Raw genomic sequence first — 27,256 nt, 5'->3', positions numbered from 1 at the left:
AATGGGAAGATGAAAATTATCAAAAACATGTTGGAGAGCATGAAGAGCTCGTTCGATTCACAGGAGAGTGAGTGAGCATATGAAGCACACTTTCATGTCATCATTAAGTTTTAAGAATAACCCAAGGCCTGTAGCAGATGCTTCGAAGATAACATCTCATTGACAAAGAGCTGCTGCTTCTGTCTGATTAGATCGGCTTGAAAATCTTCCTGTGCACTTCATCTTTCATTACAGAGACAGATCCATCTGTGCCATCCTAGCATCATCAAGGAGATAAGTGAATGATCTCTTGTGGTATCCCAAAATGATTTCCACCGTCTTGATGGTGAAAGGCGGTATATGGGTTTATAAGCACAGTATACACTTATAAAATCCCAATTTGTTTTTTCTCAAAACTCATCTGCATCTTGGATTGCCTGAGGGTAAGTACATTTTCAGCAAATTTTCATTATTGGCTGAACTATTACTAACTATTTAAACGAGGGAACATCATCTTTGAGATGCATGATACTGCAATTTGTATGAATAATTTATTGAATATTAAAACAAAAACAGTAGCTATTGATAATTAATCAAAAAGAATGCGCTTGCTTGATTTGCGTGCAGCAGAAAATATTAAAAATGTAATTAAAAGACAAATATTGGCATGTGTAGCGTGCACGCCAAATAATTAGGCGCTCCACTGAGGATACGGCTTAAAAGAGATTATCCTAAAGGATAGAGAGAGTTAGACGTGGGAGTAAAATACGTTTTCCAACTTTTCTCATGAGTTAAAAACAAAAATAATTGTCTGGCAATGATGAGAGCAGAAGTGATGTTTGATAAGTCGGAGAGCTGAACTTGCAGGAGTTTCCCAGCCGTTAACACCCACCTGCCGGGTTTTAATTGCTTTTTAGGGAAACAGACTTTTAAAAAGAAATTGTAGTCCGAATTTGATGAGTGAACACCATCTGCCTGCTGTAACACATGCCAGTTTCTCCTGTTGGCCATATACAAGACCACAAATATTCCATATTCTGTCAGCCAAATGTAAGTCCCTGATGCACTGAACAAGCAAATTAAAATAGCATTATTTATTTATTTACTTATTTTGATCTCAGCTGTTGTATTCACACAAAAACGAAAGAGATCACAGGGAATGGAAAGAAGAGAAGGGAATAGCTTCTGCGCTAATGGCTCCAACTAAAACTTTATTTCGATTAGCCAGTGCACTTATAGTTTTATAATTGAGAATTTGACTTTATGACTGTTTAAAAAATTCATTTTTATGGTATGCTAATCATGCTCCCCTTTTTTCAGGGAGAATGACGCTAATTAGGTGTATTTCAAACGATTATATTAAAGCACAGATCCCATCCTCCTAGTCTTTCTCGTAGGCTGCAAGTATTATAGCAGTGGAGCTGGCAATGCTGATGTTAAAATCTCTAAATTATGCATTATCTCTGTGAGCCAGGTGAAGTCAACAGTACAAAAATATGCTAACGGTAGCGTAGCCTTAGCAAAATATTGCTCATGTTTTTACAGACAGAAAAGAGAGAAAGAGGGAGGGAGAGTGAGAGAGAGAGAGAGAGAGAGAGAGAGAGAAGAGGAGTATGTGGAATAAAGATTGAAAATAATGAAGTAACACAAGCTGAATACTGCAAGTCTAACTAGCCACTCCGCTACTGTTTGTTATTGTCTTTTTATTTTTATTTTTTTATTAATTCACTCATTCCTTCATTCAATTGTTTGCTTGTTACTGCATTTGTTCTTTCACTCATTTGTTCATTTGTTTGATCACTTGCTCTTTCTTGGATATACAAAATATATAAACAAGATGGATATACTTGGCAGCTATAAAGACCTCATGGTAAGAGGAAACAAAATGGACTCAACAGGGATTTTAGCAGACCAAGACGTGAAGAGTAGTAAGGTGATTATGCTTTTCGATCTCTTGCCCTGAAATCCTGAGCTGCATGAAGTGAAACTCTTCTCAATGTTTGAATGTAAGCCAACGGTTCAGCTGGAGGACATATAGCTGGCCGGCAGGGGTTATTGAGGCCTGACTTCTCTCTGAAGAACGATACCGTTTGCATAATCTTTCTATAGTATGTCAGACAGCTGTGCTACAGTAGAGACTTACGTCTGAGGCCTGTAGCCAAAGGAATAATCTTCTGGCAAACATGAACACAGTAAAATAATAAAAAGACATTTGGGGCCCTCAAATTTGTGGGAAAGCCTGTATATCTGCATTATATTAAGGCTGGCATACACTGTGCGATTTCGGTGCGATTTCGGCAAGATACCAACTCACACTGTACGGGTAGATCGCATGCGATGTAAAGCCAAAGCTCATGATTTTTGTGCGCTCACTGTAAGGTCCGATTGCCGAGTTGCGATTTGACTGCTCACACTATACGTGAGGAATCAACCGAATCAATACGTAGGATCCCTCAGAACCCGGATGTTTGTGGCTGTTTCAGAAAATTATGTGTGCTGATCAATCCATTTTGCAACGCGAACTGGAGGCAAGCAGGCGTTTTTTCCCCTCTTTTCTTTGCCATAACTCCACAAGTTATCCCTCCATCACTTCAGTCCACACTACACGCTGTGTCAGGTGTCACCATGGTTTCGTTTATGGTTTCACGCACGCGCAGTGAGGGAAACGCGGAAAATTGGTTCGTAGCCCTGCTTCAATAGTGCGATACCTCACGAGACGAGATCTAAATTTCTGACATGTCAGAAATCCATCCGACCAACCGATTGCCGGTCGGGAGAGGCTTATCGCCTCTCGTTTCCCCTTGTACACTGCACGAACACTGCACGACAGACGACGCATGAAAATGCTGAAATTCGGCCCGACCCGAAAAAGAGTCGCACGAGTCAGAATTCGTCTCAAAATCGGATGAAAATCGCACAGTGTATGCCCGGCCTTAGCAAGTCTACAGTATAGCTTTTGTACCATTTTTCGGTGTCTGAATGTCTTATGTGAGCCCTGTTTAATTAGGACTAATTATACCCCTCATGGTCATTTAAGTTGATCTGTTTTAACTTGACACTATTAACTAAATAACTATTGACAACAAATCAGTCTACAAAACAAAAACAACAACAACAAAAAAAAACAATGAAGGCCATAAGGATGAGCATTGCCACAAACATTGCTCAAAGCAAACATTTGAAATCTGACAGTAACTGTGTTGAAACGTATTGTTCAAGCCTCTGAATTTCCAACAGCTCCTCAAAGGAGAAGAATTTAGAGATGCAACATCTCTGAAAGAGTTTAATGTGCTGACAGTCCAACAACACACTTAAGACAACACACTGTCAAAATCTTTTTAGAAAAAAGTGTGTCTTTAATTTTATTTTTCAAATTCTAAAATATCAGTGCTAAAAACATGAGACTACTAGCCATCTTCAGTAATTGGCCATATCGTGTCTTCTCTTCTACAGTTATCTGAGGAGCACCAGTCAACACTGCCTGTTCTCTCAACGCATTCTGTTTTTCCAGCTTTCACTCCGAAAAGACAGCTCTAATTGGAAATGCATGAAGCTGAGCAAAACCTGCTGAGAATCACTCTAGTACACCACTTTTTCTAGTCTTGCGTATTCAGTCTTACATATTTATTGTTTTGGTTTATAGTTGAGTGGTTTGAGATTAATTATTTGGTGCACATGAATCCATTACGTGCATTTCTACATGCTCTCAGCAGGCTAACATGGGTCTTTTCTAGTCAATACTGAATAGGGCACTCAGCATGATAGGCAATCACCTCAGATCAATACTAATGTTTTTAGAGACTTCGGGCGAGCTTTGTTCGAGAAAGAAACCACTATTTAATTCAGTCAGAGTATATTTATTATCAGCATTAATTTATAGGCTCAGTACGTTTCATCCAGCTGACTGCACCGTCTTTTCTGCTTCAGCTATTGTTTGAATAGTAAAGATGCAGTGCAAAACGTCTCCTCAGACTTCAATTTCAAACGCTTTCTTCTTGGTTTTTAGAAGCCTATAAGACACACCTCACCGAGTGCCTGTATTGGGTTGTTCTAGCTCTTTTAAATGCTTCGGCACGGAAGAATCCACACTTCATTTTCTAATTCAAGGTTCAGTTTCTTGTAAAATCACCATTTGACAGCAGCTCTCAGATCTAATGAACAGAAGCGTTTTATTTTGCAATGTAATATCAGCCCTCGGGACCAGTACACCTCCAAGAAGGGTTTCGAAGGACGGAACCACTGAAGCAAAGGTCAGATGGTGTTAAAACTAAGCCTATTCTTACCGTCCACTCACTACAAAACATGCCACCAGGAAGATAAGGAGCACAATGCCACCGGCTATGGACACCGCAAGGATTGTCGACTGGTTAGGGTCCCCAATGGCCAGCATATCTAAAGATGGAGAAAGAGAAAAAGAGACATATTTGCATCAGTGTTAACCCTCATGTCCGGTTTTTGAGATTGCTTCACTTCCTGTTCGGCCTCTAAACCCCAATGAGTTCCTCTGACTTACAGTTATTTAGAAATACTGTCATTATTATTGATACAATTATTTTATTATTTCATTTATAAATGTTTAACAAATCAATAAATAAATAGTTTACTATTGAAAAAATAGTATTGTTTTGTGAAATATAAAAATGGAATAAAAGTGTTTAATAATAAGAACAAGAACAACAAAAGTAAAATATTAACTTATATATTTCACTTTTAACTACTGCATTCTTAAAAAAAAATATTTTTTTTATGCAGTATAGTGACATTTGTGAAAAATTGCATTGATTCATATTTTATATCAAACTACCAATAGAGCATCTTTCATGGAGATTTTTCAAAGGATGTGGTCTCTTAGGGCCCAGAGAGGGTTAAATACCTAGCTCCAGTGTCAAACTTTACTTTGGTTTCCTTTGAAAAAGCAGAACCAGCTGCGTTTGGCTACTAAATATGTAGACGAAGACGGGAGGCAATTTTCTAATTTACACATGCCATCCAAATAGGTATGTTAACAGAGGGAATAACAGGCTCGGTTTGAAAGTTTCACGGCGAGTATATGGATTTTCTGCTGCCGCAATCGACTCATTACTCAAAACAAATACATCATTTATCAAGGCCGGCAACGCATGAGTAACCACCTCTTTCAGGAAAATGAATATCTCCAGCAACAGAAATTGATTTAGAATTCCCTTCAACTGCACCAAGCACAGAAAGACATCGCAACGTCCTGAGTCAGGACCAGATGCATGAAATATGCTAAATAGGAATCTCTCTCTCTCTATCTCAGTTTTTCTAAATTTGACAATTATTTTGACAGAACAATAAAAGATATGATCAGAAAAGACATCGAGAACAGAGGCAAGCATGGTTCGTGATATATAAAAACTGGAAACCTTTACAGTCAACTTGAATTAAACATGAAAATGCCATTAGTGCTGTCAAGCGATTAGTCGCGATTAATCACATAAAAAAAAATAAAAATTAAAAACAAAATGTAAAAACGTTTTTTCTTACATAATATATGTGTGTGTACTGTGTATATTTATTATTTATATATAAATACACACACATGTATGCATATATTTCAGAAAAATATGTTATGCTTGTATATTATATATATATATATATATATAATATGGAAATTTATATAAATAAATGCATGTTAAGACGTAAATAGTTTCAATATATATACTGTATGTGTTTGTATTTATATAATGAATATACAGAGTACTCATACATATATTATGCAAACAAAAACTTTTATTTTGGATGCAATTAATCACAATGAATCGTCTGACAGCACTTAATGCTATTAAATGCAGATTGCATTTAGCAGCCCTGACTAAAATAAATAACAAATAAATTACAACTATACTACTCTGCAAAAACTAAAAGTAAACTAACAATAAGTGAAAGTTACTAAAACTCCTGGAAAGATAAGTTGAAAGTAAAAAAAAAAAAAAAAAAAAAAAAAAACATTCTATTATAATAACCTAACATTTTGCCAATTGTTTCTTAATTGGATTTTTCTACATTATCAGACTAAACATATGCAATATACAGTGCTGCCTGTTCTGCTCTGATGTGTATCGTATGAACAAATGCACATGGTGTAAGCCGTTTATGAATGTCACTGTGAGCCAACGGCTTAAGCATTTCTCATATTATTAAAAGAGCAATTAATATACTGGACTCCGTTAACTTTCAGCTTGGCAGATCAGGTCCGCTGAGCTCTGTGATATGCTTCCAGAGATGCTCGCTGGGCCGTAACATACTTTAAATTAGGTGCATATACCACAAGGTCTCTGTGTTTACCGTATGCCCCAAAGCCCTTTAATATGTGCCTCCATTCTTTGATCCCTATCAGAGGAACATTGACTCAACACAGCCTTGTTTGTCCTCACAAGACACACACCGTGCTCGCATCCCATTGAGCATAAGCAGGAGGATTGGTAAATAAGTCACACACTAACTCTTCATATTAAATTCAAAAACAGTGTCCTTTAACTCCCAGCATCTGTTCAACAATGGAAAGAGGAACAAAACATGCAAAATATATAGAAGTAAATTAAAGAAATAGAAAACTGTTGAGAAAAGCATAAAATCATTACCCTCATGACTGGTCTCAAGCTCTATCTCTCCACCGTAGTTTCCGTAGCCTCCGTCAGTGCGCGCCCTCACTCTGAACACATAGGTGGTGCCCGGCTTCAGCCCCTCCACTGTCATTGTGTGGGCTTTGGTCTTCAGGACCGTGTAGTTCTGGTCTCTTTGGTTCTGGAACGGAGAAACACAGCAACATTCACATTGACTTACAGTGAGATTTGTTCAACTGGATTAAGAGATTGAGGATAAAAAAAAAAAAAATGATGGAAAATTTAGTGTTGCATAGCCTTCCGGTCCAATTTTTAATGTGAATAACACGACTGTTTAAACGATTAAGGTCTATATAAATGCCTATGAAAGAAAATTTTCCTGATCCATAATTTCATTATTCAACTACAGTCTTCAGTGTCACATGATTGGAAATTATTGGAAATTATATTATATATATAAAATTATTATTATATATATATAAAATTATTATATATATATATATATATATATATATATATATATATATATAATAAACAGCAGTTTTTTTGTACATTTAATTTTTTTAATTTTTTATTAAAAAAAAATAATGGAATTACACATCTATAAGTCTTGACAAGCTTTCTGTTAAATCTAACTGTGATGCTATGCTAGCAATGTTAACCAATCAGTCTAATCTATTGTTAAATCTGTTTAAAGTAAACGGCAGGGTGGCAGCGTTGATGTGCTGCATGTAGAGCAGCAGAATTTCGAGGTTGTGCTGTAGAATATGACATAAGAGGATTAATGAAGGATATTATTTCAGCAGCATGTTAACACTGTAGCCAGCAGGCATCATATGTTGAGTCAATTTTAGAGAGGCAGATGCTGGGGTGCTAACAGACCAGGCCAAGGCTTTAATTTACACTGTTTGACATGATTATTGGTGTGATTATAGTTACATGAGTCAGACATCTGCAGTGGTGTGTGACTGTGAGTCTATGAATACTGTAAGTTGATTAACTTTATAGTAATTACCAAGAATGCCAGCTAACACTTAACATGGCAGCTAACACTTATTCTATGATGCATATTGTACACAAAAAAGACAAAAGCTGGTAGAAAGTGCTAGTTAGGATGTGACTGACTGATTTTTAATTGCAGTGAGCAGTCTGGTTATGCATTACATTTACATTCCAACATTTGGCTGACACTTTTATTGGGAGCCACTTGCATTCAAAATATAAAATATAAAAAATAAAATAAAATCTTGCAATATGATCTTATAAACTAATCATATCAATCGAGAAAGGACAAAATGAGAGAAAGAGAAATCAGTCATTAGCTACCAGCCATTAAAACAGTCAAAACTACCTTTCAAAATGAATACATTTCTTACAAATATCAAAGAGCATCCAATAACCAAATGGGTTCTGGGAAAGACTTGGTTCCTGTCCACCACACCCAGAATGAAGGAGTGCAGAGCAGGTTTGTGTCTGAGAGCGTGGGATCATTCCAGTTCCAACAAACACAGCATGCACCACACGATCTCCAATGCCAGACACCCATCTGGGCATTCAGTCTGAGCTGACATCCCATAATCCCACAGCAACCAGTATGTGTGCCAGACTAGACTAGGTCAAATGATCGCATCTGTGCAGGACTGATGTAAAAAGAAAAATAAATAAATAAATAAATAAATAAATAAATAAATAAATAAATAAATAAATAAATTTTTATTTATTGAACGGAAATTAATTAGATGGTTTTACATTTATTATTAAATATAAAAAAAAAATAAAGGATGTACTGTATTTATATGCCTCACAGCCTTGATTACTTGAGTAACAATTGTGTGCGCATGGTAAAAATAAAATAAAACCAAAAAATTCAACATAAAATATTGGTTATAACATATATTGGATATATGAAGTACAGCGCGCTCAAAGTATATAATGTATATAAGTAATATAAATATGGATATAATGAAGATCACCTTGTTCAATGTGTATGCACAAAAAGCTGATCAGACATCAATATTTACATAAAATAAAATATTAGATTTAAAAATGTTCAGTTAAATTTTCAAGATTTAAAAAACAAATCATTACTTATTAACAACTGTGTTGTCCTTTATTCTGTGTGTGTGTGTGTGTGTGTGTGTGTGTGTGTACACAGGTGAGTATTACAGTGAAGGTATTCTCTCTGACCGGTGTGGTCAACCCTGGTTTCATCCTCCCGTTATAATTAAAGAGCTGATTATAATGTATGTGTGTGAGCAGTGCTGTACAAGGTCTACTGATTGCTTTCATTCCCAAAGGCACGATGATGCTTCAGCCCTCAATTACACATGCCAGGGCTGCCTGGACAACTGCAGTCGTTACAGCTTTTAATGGAGGTCAAAGAAGCATGTGTGCAATCTGTGTGTGAGGATGATAACTCGGCCTGTTCAGATGCTAATAAAAGAGGAGAGAAGAAGAAAGTGAAGGAGATGAAAAGTAGATGTACCTTCTCATAGTAGATGACTTCATATTCCACTATGACTCCGTTTGGTCTGTCGGGTCCCTGCCAGGCCAGTGTGATACTGTCTTTACTCTTTCTCTCCTTCAGGATCACATTCACTGCAAACAGAGTGAGACAAAGGCACAATGTGATGACGTACATACAAAATGGTCAATTCTATCTAGAAGAATTCAGGATCACCTCAGTTCAATTAGAGCCTCTTGACCCATATGGTTTTATTCCAGTTACCCCTCTACTCTACTCTACAAAATGAAGCCTCTGAGAGCTCACGATCCCCAGACTTACAGAGAGTGCTTTACACACATACACACAAGTGAAACCTTTGTCTAAAGAGAGACAAAGGGGCCACACAACAGCAGGTAATTACACTCTTGAAACACAGTCTAACACCTTCTCTGTCTCTCTCGTCTGTCCCTTCATCTCTCTCACTACAGCAGGACGGAGAGAGGAAGAGACTGAGAGGGGGCAGGGAGATGGCAGCAGAGACAGCGGGTCAGATATTTGGTCAGATGGTTGGAGGTAAATACACCTGCTGTCCTTCACCTTTTCTGTACTCTGAGATCTGCGAGCAGCCTTCAAAATTGCACCAGGCACTCACACACACACATACACACACACACACACACACACACACACACAAAGAGAGAGACACACATTAATTACAGTAAATTACGTTTAATGTCATTTTCTTTAACCAGTTAATTTTTATGTGATTAATAGTTATAGATTTTATTTATTTTTGGAAAAATATTTTAAAAAGACTGAAATCACAAATAAAATACCATTAAAAAAGTTTGGCGCATTTCTTAAATAAAAAAAATAAAAATAAACAATAATAAAAAATATAATTCATAGTTTTATTCAGAAGGATACATTAAATAGATCAAGAGTGACAGTGATTTCTATTGTCAAATAAACAATTTACTTTTCTTTTTAAAAAACAACTTTTATAAAAATATTATGCAGCAATAAGAAATATTTCTTGAGCACTAAATAGAATGATTTCTGAAAGAATATATTTCATATTTGCTATCACAGGAATACACTAAATTTCATGATGTATAAAAATATATTTTTTTTTTGTAAAAAATATTTCACAATATTACTGTTTTTACTGCATTTCTATACTGCATAACTCTACTTATAATTTCCAAAAATATTTTATACTTAATTATATGGAAATAATAAAAACGTATCATACTTACAGAAGTATTAAATAATTACATTAATAATTAATCGTTAAATTTAATGGCCAAGGCTTTATGGTGTTATTAAGAAATATAGAAAGAAAGAAAGAAAAAGAAGAAAGAAAGAAAGAAAGAAAGAAAGAAAGAAAGAAAGAAAGAAAGAAAGAAAGAAAGAAAGAAAGAAAGAAAGAAAGAAAGAAAGAAAGAAAGAAAGCCATGGCCATGATCTATAATTTCTTGATTTTCTCTGGTTTAAACCACTTCATTTTCTAAAGAACTAGAAAGTAACAAATCCAGAAATAAATAAATTAAATACAAATAAACTAATAAAACTTGCTTGTGGTACTTTAAAAAGTATCTTCCATTGCATCAGGCTGTGAAAACTTTTTGTGGAATTTTTATTCTGAAGAGTGTGCCATTAAATGTGAATTTTTATGAGCAGCATTAATTCCTAAATTGCTCTAAACTGTATAATATTCGGATTGGGGTTGGTTCATGGTCTGACGTGGCTGAATGTATAAATCATTGGGATCTTTGACCCTGTTCCGACACTAAGCGCCTCTCTCTCAGCATGTGCTCGTTCTGCTCAAGAGCTTCCCTCTACAGCCTCAACATCTTCATACATATTTAATAGCTCAGCCGGAGCCTTACGCAAGGCCCAATACACCATATACACATTCCCAAACACACATTTAATGAGAACACGCCTGCACTGATGACCCCTGTCAGGGGTGTGAGACAGAAATTTGTGAGGGCAGTTCTGTCTTCAGCACATTTTAGCACCTCAGAACGAGTCCTGACTGCAGATAACATATTCGATGATATGTATTATTTAGAGCATTTGGATTACTATGAAATTATGAACTTCCACAGAGGTTGTGTGTATGTGCGAGAGAGCAAGATGGGAATCTGCAGATGCCAATCTGGTCCAACAATAACCCTCTGGCTGGACCAAACCTCTACTTTGTCTGATATCGAAAGCTGGGACCTTGAGCAGAGCAACATTGCCGGGGAAAATCAACAATACGCTGCATAACAAACAAAAACACACACCCGACACAAGGGCTGTCAAACACTAGAGTTTGTAGAAATATCACTAAATAAAAAAAGATAACCTTTGCTGACAGCGTAAAGGTTCGGGATGTATAACATTGTGAATAAAGAAAGTGGGGGGAAAAAAGACTGTTTACCTCTTTTGTAACACAGACGCGCACACGTTGACTACAAAAATTCCTTCAAATCATTTTTGGATCTAATGAGGACCTCTTCACAGAAAATCTATCGCCTAAGGCATTCTGGTTTTCAGTTTATAAACATGCAGCATTGCGCCAGCTTTGGCATTCAAAGTGTAACACTGCATCCTAAACAGGTCCGACACGAATCAACATTTGAATAATTTGTCAGTCTTTAAAGCAAAATGCTGCACAAAGTGACAAAATGAAAAGTGAAAGTGACATTCAGCCAAGTATGGTGACCCATACTCAGAATTCATGCTCTGCATTTAACCCATCCGAAGTGCACACACACAGAGCAGTGAACACACACACACAGTGAACACACACCTGGAGCAGTGGGCAGCCATTTATGCTGCGGCGCTCGGGGGGCAGTTGGGGGTTCGGTGCCTTGCTCAAGGGCACCTCAATCGTGGTATTGCCAGCCCGAGATTTGAACCCACAACCCTAGGGTTAGGAATCAAACTCTCTAACCACTAGGACACAACTCCCCAAATTTCAGTCAGTCAGATCTTATCTGATGTTAGTTTGTTTAAACCAACAATTTTCAACATCATTTAAACATTAGCATGAAAGAAAAGATGCAATCTACCTGTCTGACTGGTGGTGATGTTGACTGTGACTTGTTGTTTAGGGTCCGGGCTCAGATCGGACACTCCGTTCACCGCCTCTATGCTGAAGGTGTAGTTGGTGTTGGACAGCAGGTCCGTGATCAACACTTTAGGGATCGAGAGACCAAACTGTCTAGGTACGAAATGGACGCTGTTGCTGCAGGGGCTGCATGTTTTGCCGTCGTTGGTGCACTTCCTGCAGTGGACGTTGTAGGTGACGTCCCCCCGGCCGCCGCTGTCTCTGGAAGGACTCCACTCTAAAGTCACAGAGGTGTCATTCAGGGTGGAGATAGGGTTCTCGGCTGCAGATGGAGGCCCTGGAGTCAAAAAAAAAAAAAAGGTAGAAAAGAGTGTTATTTTAATTTACTCAGATGGTATAAAAATCCAGTTTGTGTTTCTACTATATGAACCTACATCTCTATCAACTGGTGGCTGTGACAAAAATTCAATATATATATATAAAAAATAAATAAATAAATAAATAAATAATAAAGACAATAAATATGTTTAAAAAAAAATCTATTAACTTAAAAAATGAGGATAAATCACTTCCCATATTAATCTGTATGATCAATGGGACATTTGGTAATTATGATTAACACAAAAACAAAATATTTGGTCCAGTGTTTGTTTCAATCTTAGATTGGTAAATATGTGGCAAATAAATGCACAAATTGATTTATGCATCAAGAAAACAAAGTAATTTGTCTAATAGAGAACAACAATTGGGTTCCATGTAAAAATCCCTTTCAATTTTTCCAAAGAAATGAATATATCAATCTCTATAATTATAAATCTTTACAATAAAAATCATAATTGTGCACATATATATTTATATTTAAATATTATTAAGTTTAATATAATACATAAAACAATGAAAACATAAAATCAATTAATATCATTCAGTTGTTATCACTCGATATCACCCGGGGGGTTTGGGTGACCACATTATGTAAAACATAATTCTTGAAGTCAGTGAAAAATCTAGCAAAAAACAACAACAAAAAAAAAAACACTTGAGCAACTTCTCCTGCACTTTTCTTTTCACTTTTTTTTTGCCAGTCAGAAATAGGAAAACCATACTGTGCAGCACTCTCACTGAAGTAAGCACACCAACTGAGACAAACGAGGAACAAATAAATAGGAAGAAAAACCTGGAGGTTCTCCTGTGCTGTTAAGCTGTAACTTTTACACTAAATGCTTCCCATATTGCCTTGATGCAGTGCATTAAGGGTAATGTTCATTCAAAGGAGGGCATGATAATGGTAGGTCTGAACAGGTTGTGGGGTGCTGGATAGTGCTGCCATGGGCTCTTTTCTTTATTAACCTGCTAAAGCTGCAACTATGCACAACTCCAGTAAAGGTTTTTTAACACAACTCTGTTCAGCAGGGTGTCTTCTCTTTGAAATATGTTCTCATATGAATGTGCGTGGTGGAAACAGGAAAATACAGCCAAAGGCAAGCGAATTAGATAGGAAGAACCGCCAATGCACGGTTCTATTCCACACGGACACAAATTGTTTTTGCAAAGCCTCAGTAATCAAACACACTCATCTCTATTCCTAGAGAATGATGGTTGCTTTCACTGCTCAAAGGGTTTGAAGAGGCTGCGAGAGAGCTTCAGGATAGAGAGAGTAAATGAAGCAGAGGAAACAGGGGATCAGGGTGGAGGACTTTAAATGACTGTGGCGATGACATTTCACCAGATCTACTAGCTGCTGGGGGATGGAGGGGGCTCCTCTGGGACACGGATCAGTGTGTTTGTGGTCACCTGTAGATGAAGAAGTCTATATGTTGCACAACCTAAAGGTCATTCCAGCTACTGAGTTAAAAGAGAGAGTGTCCTTTTAAACAGAAAAAGACCCTTATACAAAATTTTGTTTAAAAAAATTTAGAACAATGATTAAAAATATATTTGATTGCTGTTGTTTAGCAAGGATGCATTAAAACATCCCTTTTTCCAAGTTTTTTTTTCTTTTTTTTTTCTTTTTCTTTTTTTACATTTCTGTTTATCAAAGAACCCTAAAACAATGTATCCCAGTTTGCACAAAAAAAAAAAAAAAAAAAAAATCACCAGCACAAGTCTTTTAGCACTGATAATAAGAAATATGCACCAAATTAGCATATTATAATGATTTCTGAAGATTCAAGAGACATTGAAGACTGGAGTAATGGCCTCTGAATATTCAGTTAATAAATTACATTTCAAATTATGTCAAAATAGAGAACTGCTACTTTCAATTGTAATAATATTTAACAATATTACTGTTAATAGTGGATTCTTAATTAAAACCTTGATGAGAACAAGAGCATAATGGCCATTTTCAAACAGGTTTAACATTTTGGAATACTGCATAAAAAAAGCTTGAGTTGTAAAAGTGAAAACATGCGCATAAACTGAATGTGATGTTGTTGACACGCATATGTGTGATTTACAGCTGGTTTCTAAGTAATCACATTAGCACATCATTTTTATTTCCTGGCACATGATTTTCATATACAGTACAAACAGTCTCATTTCACTGCTGTCGCCCTAATTAATTTTATCATTACATTAAGCAAGCAGTGAGAGTGTGTGTGTTTGGGGTGGGAGGTGAGTTTGTGTGTAAGTGTGTGCGTGATGTATTACAACTAAAGGTCATTAAGTGAATCCATATGTTTAGCTCCACGCATGATTTGTCTTATCAGATGAATGAGTCCTTTAATTAGGATCTGTCGTATTGGGTTCTTTCTTTCTCATTCATTTATTTCTGTTCTCTTTTTCGTTCTTCCGCCCTTCAACCCACCGCAACACACACACACACACACACACATAGGCAATGACTCACTATCCTGGTCTGTATAAGGTGACCTCACCAATCTTGTAAACGCAGCGTTAAACGTCCAATCTGACATGATGTATGATGATGAGACAGTGATGGAGGTGAAAATGTACTGAGTCCAGTCTATAAGAATAAATAAGGAAAACAGCCTCCAGCCTCTTCTTATAAAAAACCTGTCCTCTATACATCCATTTTTCTATCCATCTGTCTGTCAGTCCTTCCATCCATTATTAGAACTATCCATTCAACTAACTCACCATCATTTTACCAGTCCATGCATCCACCTATTATCCTTATTTTCAACAGTTTATCCATAAATCTAATGTATCCATACACTTATAATGTACATTCGTGCATTCTTAATTACCTCCACCTATTCATTCACCCCTCTCTCCATCAGTTCATCCAGCTATGGATCTCTCTGCCCATCATCAGCCATGCATGATCTATCTAACATAGATTTATTAGTTTAGTGCTGGATCACTCACGTGTACATGCCATTGACCGTGGGTCCATGTCAGCTCTGTAAAACCCCTTCTCGCAGGAGCACTCGGAGAATTTCTCCTGATGGGCGAAACTGTGCGGTGGACACTTGGTGCAGTAGGCATCCATGGAAGAGGCCTTGTAGGTGCCTGGCCTGCAGGCTGCAAAACAGACACATGAAGACTGAAATGTTAGACATACATCTTCAAAGAGCACTCCAGTAAAACAAAAAACAAAAACAAAAAAACAAAACAAAAGAAAACATAAAACAACAAAAAAACGAAACAAAACTAAACACTAAACAAAATGAAATGAAACAAACACTAAAAAAATAAATAAACCAAATGAAATAACAATAAGTAAAACAACATGAAATAAAACATGAAGCGAAACAATAAAAAAAAAGTAAAGTAAAAAAGTAGACCAGTTTTTAAAGAGTATCTACCATATCATCTAAGTGGTCTTCCAGACTGACCTCTAATATCCATAAATCAACAACTTTGCCAACAGAACAACCAAACAAAACCAGTTGTCACCATCAGAAGTGAGTAGGATGAGTTTGGGTCATGACTAACTGTTTGTCTAACCAATGGTAGACAGCATTTGAAAAAAATGGTTTATAAACATTCATTATTTTTGGAATTCTTTCAAGGATGCAAAGAAAGTACACACTTCAGCTGTAAATACACATTCTTTTTCCCTTTTCAGAGCTGTTACAACATCCCGTGTTCTGTAAAAATGGGTCAGTCAACACGGACTTATATAACCAGTAGAAAAAAATGAGCCCGAATGCAGGAATTACAAATAGTTTCTTGTAGCAGAGCGTCCCTAAAGGGCTTCGCAAAACCAAAACACATTCTTAAGACTTGGATTCAGATTCCACAATTGCCCTGCCACAGAGTACACCACGATTATGTTTACAAACTAGAGAATGGCAACCTGACTCTGTCCTCAAAATGCAAAATCGAGTTCTCGCTTTCACTTTTCTATCTTTCTCTTTCTATTTCCCATCTTATTCACATATGCTTCTCATATTCATTTGTTTGCCTCAGAGCCCCAATGGATGACCTAATTTCTTGGTCCCTCTAAGGAACCATATGAAATACGTGAGGAGGAATTCAGTCTTCTACCCATTTACAAACGCGAAGTGTTCTCACAAACATAGGACTGAGAGAAGGAGTGCGTAGAGGAGTAGATGAAGGTGGCGTGTATGACTTTAGCATGGTGTTAGCCTCACTCTAGCTCAAGGCACCAAAAAAAAAAAAAAAAAAAAAACACACCACATAGGGATTCTGCATATTCTAATATATGTAAATTTGGAGGCTGTGTGAATGTTAATGAATTGGAAAGGGCATATTTATTTGATTGCTTTGCTGCCTGGCACTCGTTGAGGGGATGTTGGTGGGAGGGAAGTGGTTTGTGATGGCGCGTCTCAGGGGTAGAGACGTAAATTCACAGTGCAGTTAAGGCGAGAGCGTTAGCAATCTGCACCGTGAGCAAATTAGACAATCCAGCTGGCCGCCGAGGTCAAGCCATCGCTAGTGTCGGAAACGCAATTCAATTGATGGATCAATGCAATGATGAATTTATCCTCGCCTTGATTGCCTGTGTGAGTGGTGAAGGTCACGGATTTAATCAAGGCCTGCAGCTCCCTTGCTCACCCATAAATCCACAAACGGCAGAGAGCGGCATGCTAACCCTGCACCGCAAAGATCCAATCTCCACCTCGGTTCCTATATATTCTCATAGCACTTGTTGCAGTTTCTCTTTTCCTCTAAAAACATGAATAGAAATACAATGTGTAACTTTCATAAGCCTCCATTGCTTCTTTGATTTATCATGGGAGCCAGTTTTAATTTGTGTTGTTTGTCCAGTACAAATATAAAACCTTTTTTTTTTTTTTTTTTAAGGGTACATTTACTTGAGAAACAAAATTATTTAAAGTTGGCATTAGGGCTGAAGATTAATCGCATCCAAAATAAAAGTTAACATAATATATGAATGTCTACTGTGTATATTGATGTGATTGATATGATGTATATATAAACACACACACACATACATGTACAAAGGAAATGGGTTACACTTTATTTAGATGATAAATCTTTATACATTATGTTAATGCTAAGTAAATTTGTAAATACATGTCAAATAACTGTCATTAGAGTATTAGTAGATTGTTTAGGGTTAAGTAGAATAAGCTGGCATACTACAAGCAAAAGTGGTTTTCCAACATTGGTGCTAATAGCTAGGCTATGGCTTCATCAGCTCCATTCTCCCTGGAGGAACGCATGCCTTCCAGAACAATGATCTGAATAACTTGGATCAATACTTGTCACTGAACATGTTCATTGATAAAATACACTGGTGGGAAAACCTCACCTGATAGCGAGGCGCTATCAAACAGTAGCACTGATAGAGCCATGCTTTACCTGCTGAGCCACAAAAACTTATTTGTTCCTTTGGACAACAATGGAGGGATCGAATCAGCATCCTTCCAATTACCACCCCATGAACCTTAACCACTACACCACGCCATCCCATTTCATTGTCCTTATTCAAATGAAAAAGTCAGCCAGTTGGGATACATTTCACGGCCTCCTAAATAGCCATAAGCAAACAAATAAATTCAAATTAGGTTCAAGAGCATGTTAGTCTTGAGTGTGGTGGGATTTTGTTGAGTTGTAGCGGTTGGAAAGAGAAGGAGAGAGATAGAAAAAGAGATGAGCAGGGCTCTGCTCTTAGAAAGCCTAATCAGAAGTGGAGCGTCTGGGGTGAAGGCTGGGCACCGTGCCGCTGCACTGGAGAGTTTTGGACTGCTGATGAGGGTTGCCTGGCTGTTCCTTCCTGGCACTGATCCACAGCGGTATATCAGAACTCCCAGGCAGCCTGACCACACACAAACACACACCAAAAACACACACACAATCTGGAGCGAACACACATAGGCCCTTACGGCCACAGGAAATTCCCTTCTGCGTAACAATCTTTGAAAGTCTTTCAAAGTGTTTCGGAGAGAAGAAGTCTATGACCTCCAGCATCTGTTCAGATGAGTTTCAAAGACTCAGCGTTACCACAGCCATTTCAGCAGTACGTGCTGAACTCAAGCAGTGAAAATAATACGGCTGGGACGAAGATTGAATAGCCACAATTTTTGTTCATTGTGCCAAACCCAAATTATATTCAATGCAAATAATCTCAAGTGAGAGTGAAACACTGGAAATTGCTCCTATTGGAGTCATAAGGCTCAGGGAAGTTTGATGTTTATTTGAAAAGCAGTGTCTGACAGAGTTAAAGACATAAGTACTATTTGAACAACAAAAAAAAATTCCCAACAGTATAATTTTCATGTCAGGAAAAGTGAAGGGTCAGGGCGGCTGACTAGTTATCCAATACTTGTCAACCCTCCCTGTTTAGATCTAAATTAAAGGCACATCTCTTTAGCCAAGCATTCATACAGCTCTCATTAAGTGTGTTATTAAATCTCTAAATACACGTGATCATCTTTTATCTGAAATGCAATGGACAGCAGCTAATTATTCTCATTTTGCTTTACTGATTCTCTACAGATTAACTACAGATTGCACCAGTTTCAGTATGGATCCAGCCTTTTTGAAGATTTCAGATGGGGCCAACACTTACAAAGACCTCAGCTGATGCCAACTTTGGATCAGCATACAAAACTGTCCATCATTGTCAATATATTGTAATCATAGGAACGCAATAATGTTTGTTGCATCTGCTTAACTGAATACATGACATTAACTAACCTAATAACATGAATTATATTACAGGTACATATTACTGCCATATATGGACATACTCATCTCTGAATGAAAACAGAATACTTCCTAATTGTAAAATTGAAACAAACATTTTCTGTGAACCTGCTTTGAAGTAATATGTGTTGTGAGAAGCACTATTCAAATAAAATTTTCAAAATGATTGAAATAGTGAGTCTTTATGCGTGTTCATTTATAAACATGATTTTTTTTTAAATGTATTTATTATTAATGTATTTTTTTAGCAGTGAAATAAGTAAAAACCAGTGAAATGATTTACAGTTTGGACATACTTGTATTAAATCTTTTTTTGAGTTGAGATGCATGCATTAGACGCATGATTATGGACAACTCACAACTTTACAAACATCCATGGAATGGAGGTAGTACACTTGGGACCCCCAAATCTACATCTATGCCTCTTGTATAAGGCAGCCCAAACTTCATACATCACAACAGAGAGATTTTTCAATACTTCAGCATCCAAGTGCAGCGATACGTCTGAGGAAAAGTAAAGCACTGCGTCCGCTCCTCCCAACAGCATGTGCTCTCACTCCAATAGTAAATCAAAAGACAAGGGGAAGCGAACGCTCCAGAAATCTACATCTCGGATATCTCCAGGAGGTTTGCCCCATTAAAAATTCATACCCATCTGACTCCAGCTTTTTGTTTATGGCAATCAATAGCTTTTAGATGTGATTCCTGAACATAAAAAAAGGGAAAACGCAACGCTTCAGGGAGGCGAGCGCATATGAAAACGATCCACTCACAAGACAACATTGTTTATGAGACAAACTTAATCGTCATTTTAATTTACAGAGTAGCGGTCATCTGTGGAATCTGATTACAGCATTGCTCAAATATTTAATGGTGAAAGTGTTTTATGATGTTCGATAATTGTGTGATGTGTTATAATAATGCTTTAGAAATTTTTTAAAAATAAATAAAGGAAAAACAGAGAAAATACAAGAGCTTGAAAAGATTTATGTAAAGTATATGCATCCACTTAATGCACATGAAATGTCTGATCTCAGCAGTACTGATATCATAGTCAACGGTAAAGTGAGTAATCAATTCCAAAATGAATAATTCTTCATTTATGAGTTCACTTTTCATCTAGATATCCCGATTCACTTCCTCCATCTCTTATAAAGAAGTCAAACGGGACCCGACAACTCAACGTACGCCACTGATGAAGTATGACCCGTTTGGGTTATCTGACTGCAACACTGTCACATCGCATCCATGTATCACTGATTATAATCTAAACAAATTTTCTCTGTGCTAATTGGCTATCACAGCAGTAAACAGGCAGAACAGATTTCAACAACATCCCTCTTTATCCAATCAGACGTCAAAGCAGAGGTGTGCATTTTTCAATTACTGGCCTTTGTTCGGCTAGAAAACAAATTCGCAAGACAGAAAATTACCAACCCCATAGCCGTCGTCGTGCTCATACATAATGCATCAGACGGTGCTTGTCTTTTTAAAGAAATGACAGTAAGTAAACAGTGCTCTGGTGTTGAGCACGACACACGCCTCTTCAATAATGCTTTTCGCAAAAACTACCTTGCATCAGCATCAATAAGGACAACGTTAATTGCATGGCGAGGACAAGGGCAGGCATGTCTTTGCAAATTTTTTTGGCATTTGCATTCCCCAATTTTTTTAGATAACAACTAGGTTCACCTGAGATTAACAATGTATGACATGTACACTGTTACAGACGTAGCTGCTAATTTACTGTTTTTCAATAGCAAGTGAACTGCTGATAAAAGGAACATGGGAAAACGGCTAGTAGGCAAATGGGCCTAAAACCGCTGTGGAATATGGATGTGTCAATCAAACTCTTTCCACAACAGTCTAGGATATGCTGTTTTTTTTCCCCAACAAGTGTGAAATTCATATGAAATACAATCACATCCCGAAAGAGCAATACCTAGTCCCCGGGCTAAACAAGTGTGTGTGTGTGTAAGAGAGAATACACTCACGGAGGTGTCTTGGTGTCTCTCGCTACCTCAGGCAAAGAAATAGAAATCACACACCCCTAGATAACTGTGAATTACTTTCTGGAGGATGACATCATTACTGGAACACACACACACACACACACACACACACACACACACACACACACACACACACACACAAGATAGGTAATCACCAGCAGTGAGCTGCATCCTGGTCTGTATGTGATAAGGCTGTGTGGAGACTCACAGATGGAGCTCTAAGAGCTGGTGTTACTGCATCATATGATATCAGGACATGGACGATCAGGATGTGCCCATCACACTCTGCCTACATCATAATGTGCCTACAAACTCACAAGGAACGAAAATGGAAGAAGACACTCTAGATAGGTCTTAAGATTAGCCTTCCTCTAAACACACCCACACTGGAAATGACAAATTCAATGTACTCGAAAAGTCACATCAGAAATCTGCTGTACTCATGATGTCTTTGACACTATTTTGTCTCTATGTTCCAGCTTGCAGAGTAACAGGCATGTTTACAGCAGTGTTGTTATTGTCAACTAAAATGATTTCAAATCATGCTCGTTATTCAAAACAAATTGAATATATGCATAATGCACTATATATGGTTTACTATTTTTTTAATTGACAAATATTACACAGTGCTAAACTTTTCAAATAGTATATGCTATACTGTCACAATGAACAATAAAAAATACATTTATAATAATAAATTACCCTTCCAGTTATTTATGATTACTGAATAAGGAAATAATAATAATAATAATTTTGTAGAGACAAAAATCGCATAATAATGTCTTGCATAACTGTGGGAACCTTTTAATTTAATTTGAATGGCACCAATTAACTCAGTCCAAAATGAACCTCATTTTCAGCTAAAAGTAAGTATTAGAAGTTCACAATAAGTCAACATAACCCAACTTTAAATACCATGTTAAAAAATCATACGGATTTTACTTTAGATTCATTAATCACACTAGAATTTTGGCAGCACTGCATTATGGGATACATCTCACATGGTGTGCTTTGGCTGTATATTGCAAAGTCTGGCAAATGCTGTAGGTCATCCGTCTATTATGTGAATTTTTAAATTGCGCATAGCATACACACTGCATACTAAGTATTAAAAAAAAAGCTAGTATGCCACTCTGAGCATCTCCCCACAGCCCAGAGAAAGACATGTGATTGGCCCCTGTGGTCGACAGGGCAATGTCATTTTAAGATAACACTCTCATTTAATAATCCCCTCCCTTAAGCGGAATGTTTCTATGGGATTACGCAAGGCCTCTCTATTGAACTTCAATACGGAAAGCATCAATAGACACAGGGTGGGAGATAATGGGATTTGACTTGTCTTAAAACCTGAGGGGCCACCGTAGGGGTCGAGGACATCCAGCACGTGAACACAACCACTTCCTCCACATTCTGCAATCTCATATGCAGAGGATGCATGGGTCAGGACATTACAACTATCTGATCGGGGTGCGAAATGCACTTGAGCACCTAACCTCGGAGCTCTGACGAAATGACGGCTTCTTCACTGATATCTTTCACATGGCAATGCGACACAGGTGCTAATGTTATTTAAGAGGAAACGACTGGACTGTATCAGCCAGGCTTGGCGCAAATCACATTCAAATCTCAGGATATGAAAAACACGGCAGACGATTGTTCCTGCCTCTAATAAACGTCGGCGAGATAAAGGGATTCAATTTCAATGCCTTGTGTTAGATTTCCAGGAACTCCTTTTGTCATTCGCTGGCAGTTGCCTTCACTGCAGGGCCTCTACCTGTATCTCCATTTACTGTTTATGATTTCATAAAACCATTCCCCGAACGTATTAGGGTTGGACATTGACATAAGGAGCTGTTCCTGAAGGGCTCTAAACAATGACAGGCCTCATTTGTCATGAGAGAGTAGAGTGTATCTGGCAGACAAAGGAGCAGACGGATATCTCTGCAGGAATGAGGGTGGCGTAGGGGAGTGAGATATAAAACCCAAGCTCTTTGTTTTCCTCTCAGATTTTGATGCCTATGACAGATGTGCCGTTAACGTTTCAGAACAATGCCATGCATGTGTTGGACCGCTGTAATGACAACATAATTAGCTACACTTCCTGTGCAGGAACATCGAATCTAATAACCTAGAATAAACACAATTAGCAGTTCACAAACCTTGGCTTTTAGGGTGCTACATATTAGGCCTTTGAAAGATGACATTTTTCTCAGAGACTGAAAGCATCATTAAAAACCTGTCAAACCAAAAACCAAATTTGGTAAATGCGCCTACATTAATTACTTTTAGACTTTATCCAATCAGAATTCACCTTATTAACTCCTAAAAATTGCATATTAGCACATTATTCATATCTTAAGTGTACATACTAGTGCCTAAATGGCACATACTAGTAGACCTTCTGAAAGGGTACTGTCCCAGTGACAGATTTTATACCTGGTTTATTAATGAGATAATTCACACAACCCAGACAGCAACCAGTGTCGGACCACAATCTGGATTTCACGTCCTCCAGATGTGGGCCGGATCTGGGCCAACACTATGTTGCTGTCTGGGAAAGAGGAAAACTATGATCATGTACACACAAAATAAGATATCTCTATTGATTTCATAAAAGGAAAGCCAATGTGATTCCACAGAAGAAGGAAAGTCATACAGGTGTGGCACAAAAGTGAGCAAATGACAAAATTGTCATTTTTGGGTGAACTGGCCCTTTAATAGGGATTTGTAAAACAGATGGTTATGCTTCTGAATTGTGATTGAATGTTTTAAGACATTGTAAAGCACGTATATCATCTAAAAGGGACAGAGAGAAAGAATACAAGAAAAGAGTGAGAGTCAGCATGATTTCAAAAAGTCGTTATGAGTTGATGAAATGTTCAGGGCTTGTCTGCTCATGTCCTGGAGGCCAGGGAGATATGGACACGTCTGCCAAACTGCCCGCCTGCTGTCGTTCTTTACTGAGAGAAAGCTGGAACAGAACCGAAACTACTATATCTATATATCTATATATTGATACATCTGCTTTAATACATTAACCCCATCGCTGAACCTATAGCAAAATGAAAAAAACTTTTCTCTAACCACGAAGACATTTAATCACATACTAAATCACAAAATAAAATAAAATAAAAGAAGCTGTCAGGACTGCATAGGACAGGGTTTTAGCAAGTATTTCTTCTACTTTTCAGATTAAAGGATTCCCGGATGGGTAATGATTCCAGGTTGGGTACGAACACTTCCTCATTCATTTAACATCATGCATCCCTAGTCACGCTCTCAATTAATTTCTAAATCACTCTGCCTCTAACCAGCTCTTATTGTGCCTTCTGGAAACTCCTGAGCTGTATATTGTCTACAGCTGTTACCTCACCAGGGTTATAAGCTGTCCTCAGGGGTTACATAAAAGAAAACTGTGACCTGAAATGTTTTGCCCGGTTAGCAAGCACTGAGCTAAAGCTCTGGAGGCCAAATGGAGACATTCACAGCTTGGCTAAATGCAACCTGAGTGCCTTCTTTCCCCGTAAGAGCCCAAATCAGGGCTAAATCCTAATAAGCACTGAAGCAAACCAAATCCCCGCGCCGCTCCTCCTCTCGCTCTCCTCCTCGGTTCTTTCTGCTTCTCTCAGAGGGAGAGAGACAGACGGCAGGCTGCCAATCAGCTGTGAAGGGGACAGCTCAGACACCATGACTCATCTAACCTTAGATGAGGGGGCCACACACACACACACACACACACACACACACACACACACGCGCACACATGCGCACTCTAAATTTAAATATAAATTAAAATATAAATATACATTATTTTTATTAATACTACTGTTACTCCTTCTTGTATTAATTAAAATAGCTTTTTAAATGTTAAATGTTTTAAAACAAATAAACAGAAACAAACAAATACATGAATGAATAAATAAGTTTAGACAAAAACTTATTTAAAAAAAAAAATCACACCTTATAGATACACACACATAATATCCCTGGTAAATTTTCAAACACATTATGAAAATTAATAATTATTTAATTACTTAAATGCTCACAACTATGATTGCTAATTCATCTTTGTGTGTGTATTTTTTTTTTTTTTTTTTTTAAAAATTCATATATGCCAGGGTCATCTCATAAATATAAAGAATATTCATATAAATAATAATAATAATTATTATTATTATTATAACAGTAGTAATAATAATAATAATAATAATAAAAATAATTTTATTTTAAATAGTTTGAATAACTATTAATATATCATTTTTATATAAAGTATTATAAATGCAATAAATTAAACAAATATAAATGATAAAATTATTATTAATTAGCTAAATGCTTCCAAATATTTCTGATTTCTGATACCTCAACTATTTGTATTTTTTTAATTCTGCTTATGTTACTTTGTTCATCAGGGGCTACTCGTATCCTTATTTTATTTTTATTTTTTTTTAAATAAAGTTATGTGAATGTACATTGAGCGTGAATATGTGTGTGTGTTCGTGTGTGTTTGTATCATTGTGAATCCCACAAACAAACAGTGAGGTACTGCCAGTAGTAAAATAGCACTAAAATACACTAAACAGGATACTTTAATAGAGAGAAGCATAATTCAACATGAAACTCTGCTGACTGCCTCACAAAAACCCAAGAGATTCTTCCTCTCTCACCATTTTCATTCACCTGATGGGCAGTGGGCCGGGCCGGGCCGCTCTGAGATATTGATTTTGTGTCATCAAAGAGAGGACAGACTCTGAAAATCATTTTTAAACTCTTCTCTCTCCTCTTCATGCTAAGTCTGAGCACTGCAGTACATCAATAGAAAATCAACATGTCGCTATTCCAGGCCGAGCAGAGCTCCAGATGAGCTGAACTAAGGGCTTTTCTCTGTAATAGCTACAGCCGGCCCACAATCATGCATGGGGCAGCTATTCACCCGGGAGTTGCCTCAACAAAAATGCATTTATCTCGTCGGCTGCTGTTTTCTGAGCTAAACGGGTCACTGAATAATTATCTCTGTCATTGGAAAGATTGCTGGTAAAAGAAAGATTAAAGGGAAAAATAACAGCTAAGGCTCGAGGTGCAGAAAAAAAAAATCTAAAACAGAGCTTGTAAAAGTGACCGCACACTTTCACAGCATGGAAGTAGTTTTTATGGTATTAATTTAATTTTAACTAACATTTGGTAAGTAGATAGTTAACATTAGATAATGTTACTTTGATAGTTTGCAAAAACACACCACAATCCAGCAGTTATATATATATATATATATTAATTATAGATTATAATTAATATAGATTAATTAATTACACAAAAAATAACGCGTTAACTAAGATTAATTAATTACAGAAAAAAATGCCTGCATTTTGAATAACTTATTTTTGAACCGCGGAACGTTTCACACTGGATGAGTTTCGGTGGACCGATTATACAGAAGCAACAACTAGCGTTCGCACATCACCGCAGCACATGATCGAACCTCAAGTATCACCTCACCGCAAAACATATAGCAGCTAGCATGGACTTTACATTTTATGTTGAACTATGCATTATTTTGTTGGTGCAACAGTTTATGTTGAACTCTTTATTGTTTTGGCCAAGGTTATTGAGAGTTGGACTTAGTATGTTATGGCCTCTGAAGCAACAGAGAGATGTTTTCTAATAGTCAGGGTTTCCAATGTTCTGAATGTATTTGACAGTATTGTGTTTTACTTAAAAAAAAAAAAACACTTTACAGAAGGTTCCAGCACCTATAAGCTTCCTGAATTTGTGAAATGTACTATTTCTAAACTGTTTCTAAATATGCTATTGCTACACTTCATGGCAAAAATTGCACTGGTCTGCTAGACTTGGTTGAATAAAAATAAACAATATTTTGTTGCTTAAGCTTATGTATTCAGTCATTATTCAATGGTATACAAGAAATCCATGTGAAAAAAATTACTTCTCACTGTTCTCAGGTCAAATATTTATATGCGATTAAAATGCGATTAATTTTGATTAATTAATTACAAAGCCTCTAATTAATTAGATTAATTTTTTTAATCGAGTCCCGGCCCTAATATATATA

At 37.0% G+C, this 27,256-nt stretch overlaps 1 protein-coding gene across 1 annotated transcript in view; it reads right to left on the bottom strand.

Annotated features, from left to right (window-relative positions):
* The window catches only part of LOC113045128 (ephrin type-A receptor 3-like), a 107,543-nt gene that overhangs the window by 37,187 nt on the left and 43,100 nt on the right, over nt 1-27,256 (bottom strand). Inside the window, exons 4-8 of the mRNA XM_026205311.1 lie at nt 15,407-15,562; nt 12,078-12,413; nt 9,052-9,164; nt 6,585-6,747; nt 4,263-4,371 (exon numbers count right to left, since the gene is read on the bottom strand). Of these exons, the coding sequence (XP_026061096.1) occupies nt 4,263-4,371; nt 6,585-6,747; nt 9,052-9,164; nt 12,078-12,413; nt 15,407-15,562 (877 nt within the window). The remainder of the gene's footprint in view (nt 1-4,262; nt 4,372-6,584; nt 6,748-9,051; nt 9,165-12,077; nt 12,414-15,406; nt 15,563-27,256) is intronic.

This window comes from Carassius auratus, chromosome 27, assembly GCF_003368295.1.
Source record: "Carassius auratus strain Wakin chromosome 27, ASM336829v1, whole genome shotgun sequence".
NCBI classification, from domain to species: Eukaryota; Metazoa; Chordata; class Actinopteri; order Cypriniformes; family Cyprinidae; genus Carassius; species Carassius auratus.
Note: the sequence above shows the minus strand (reverse complement) of the source record. Positions and strands in the feature narration are given on the sequence as shown.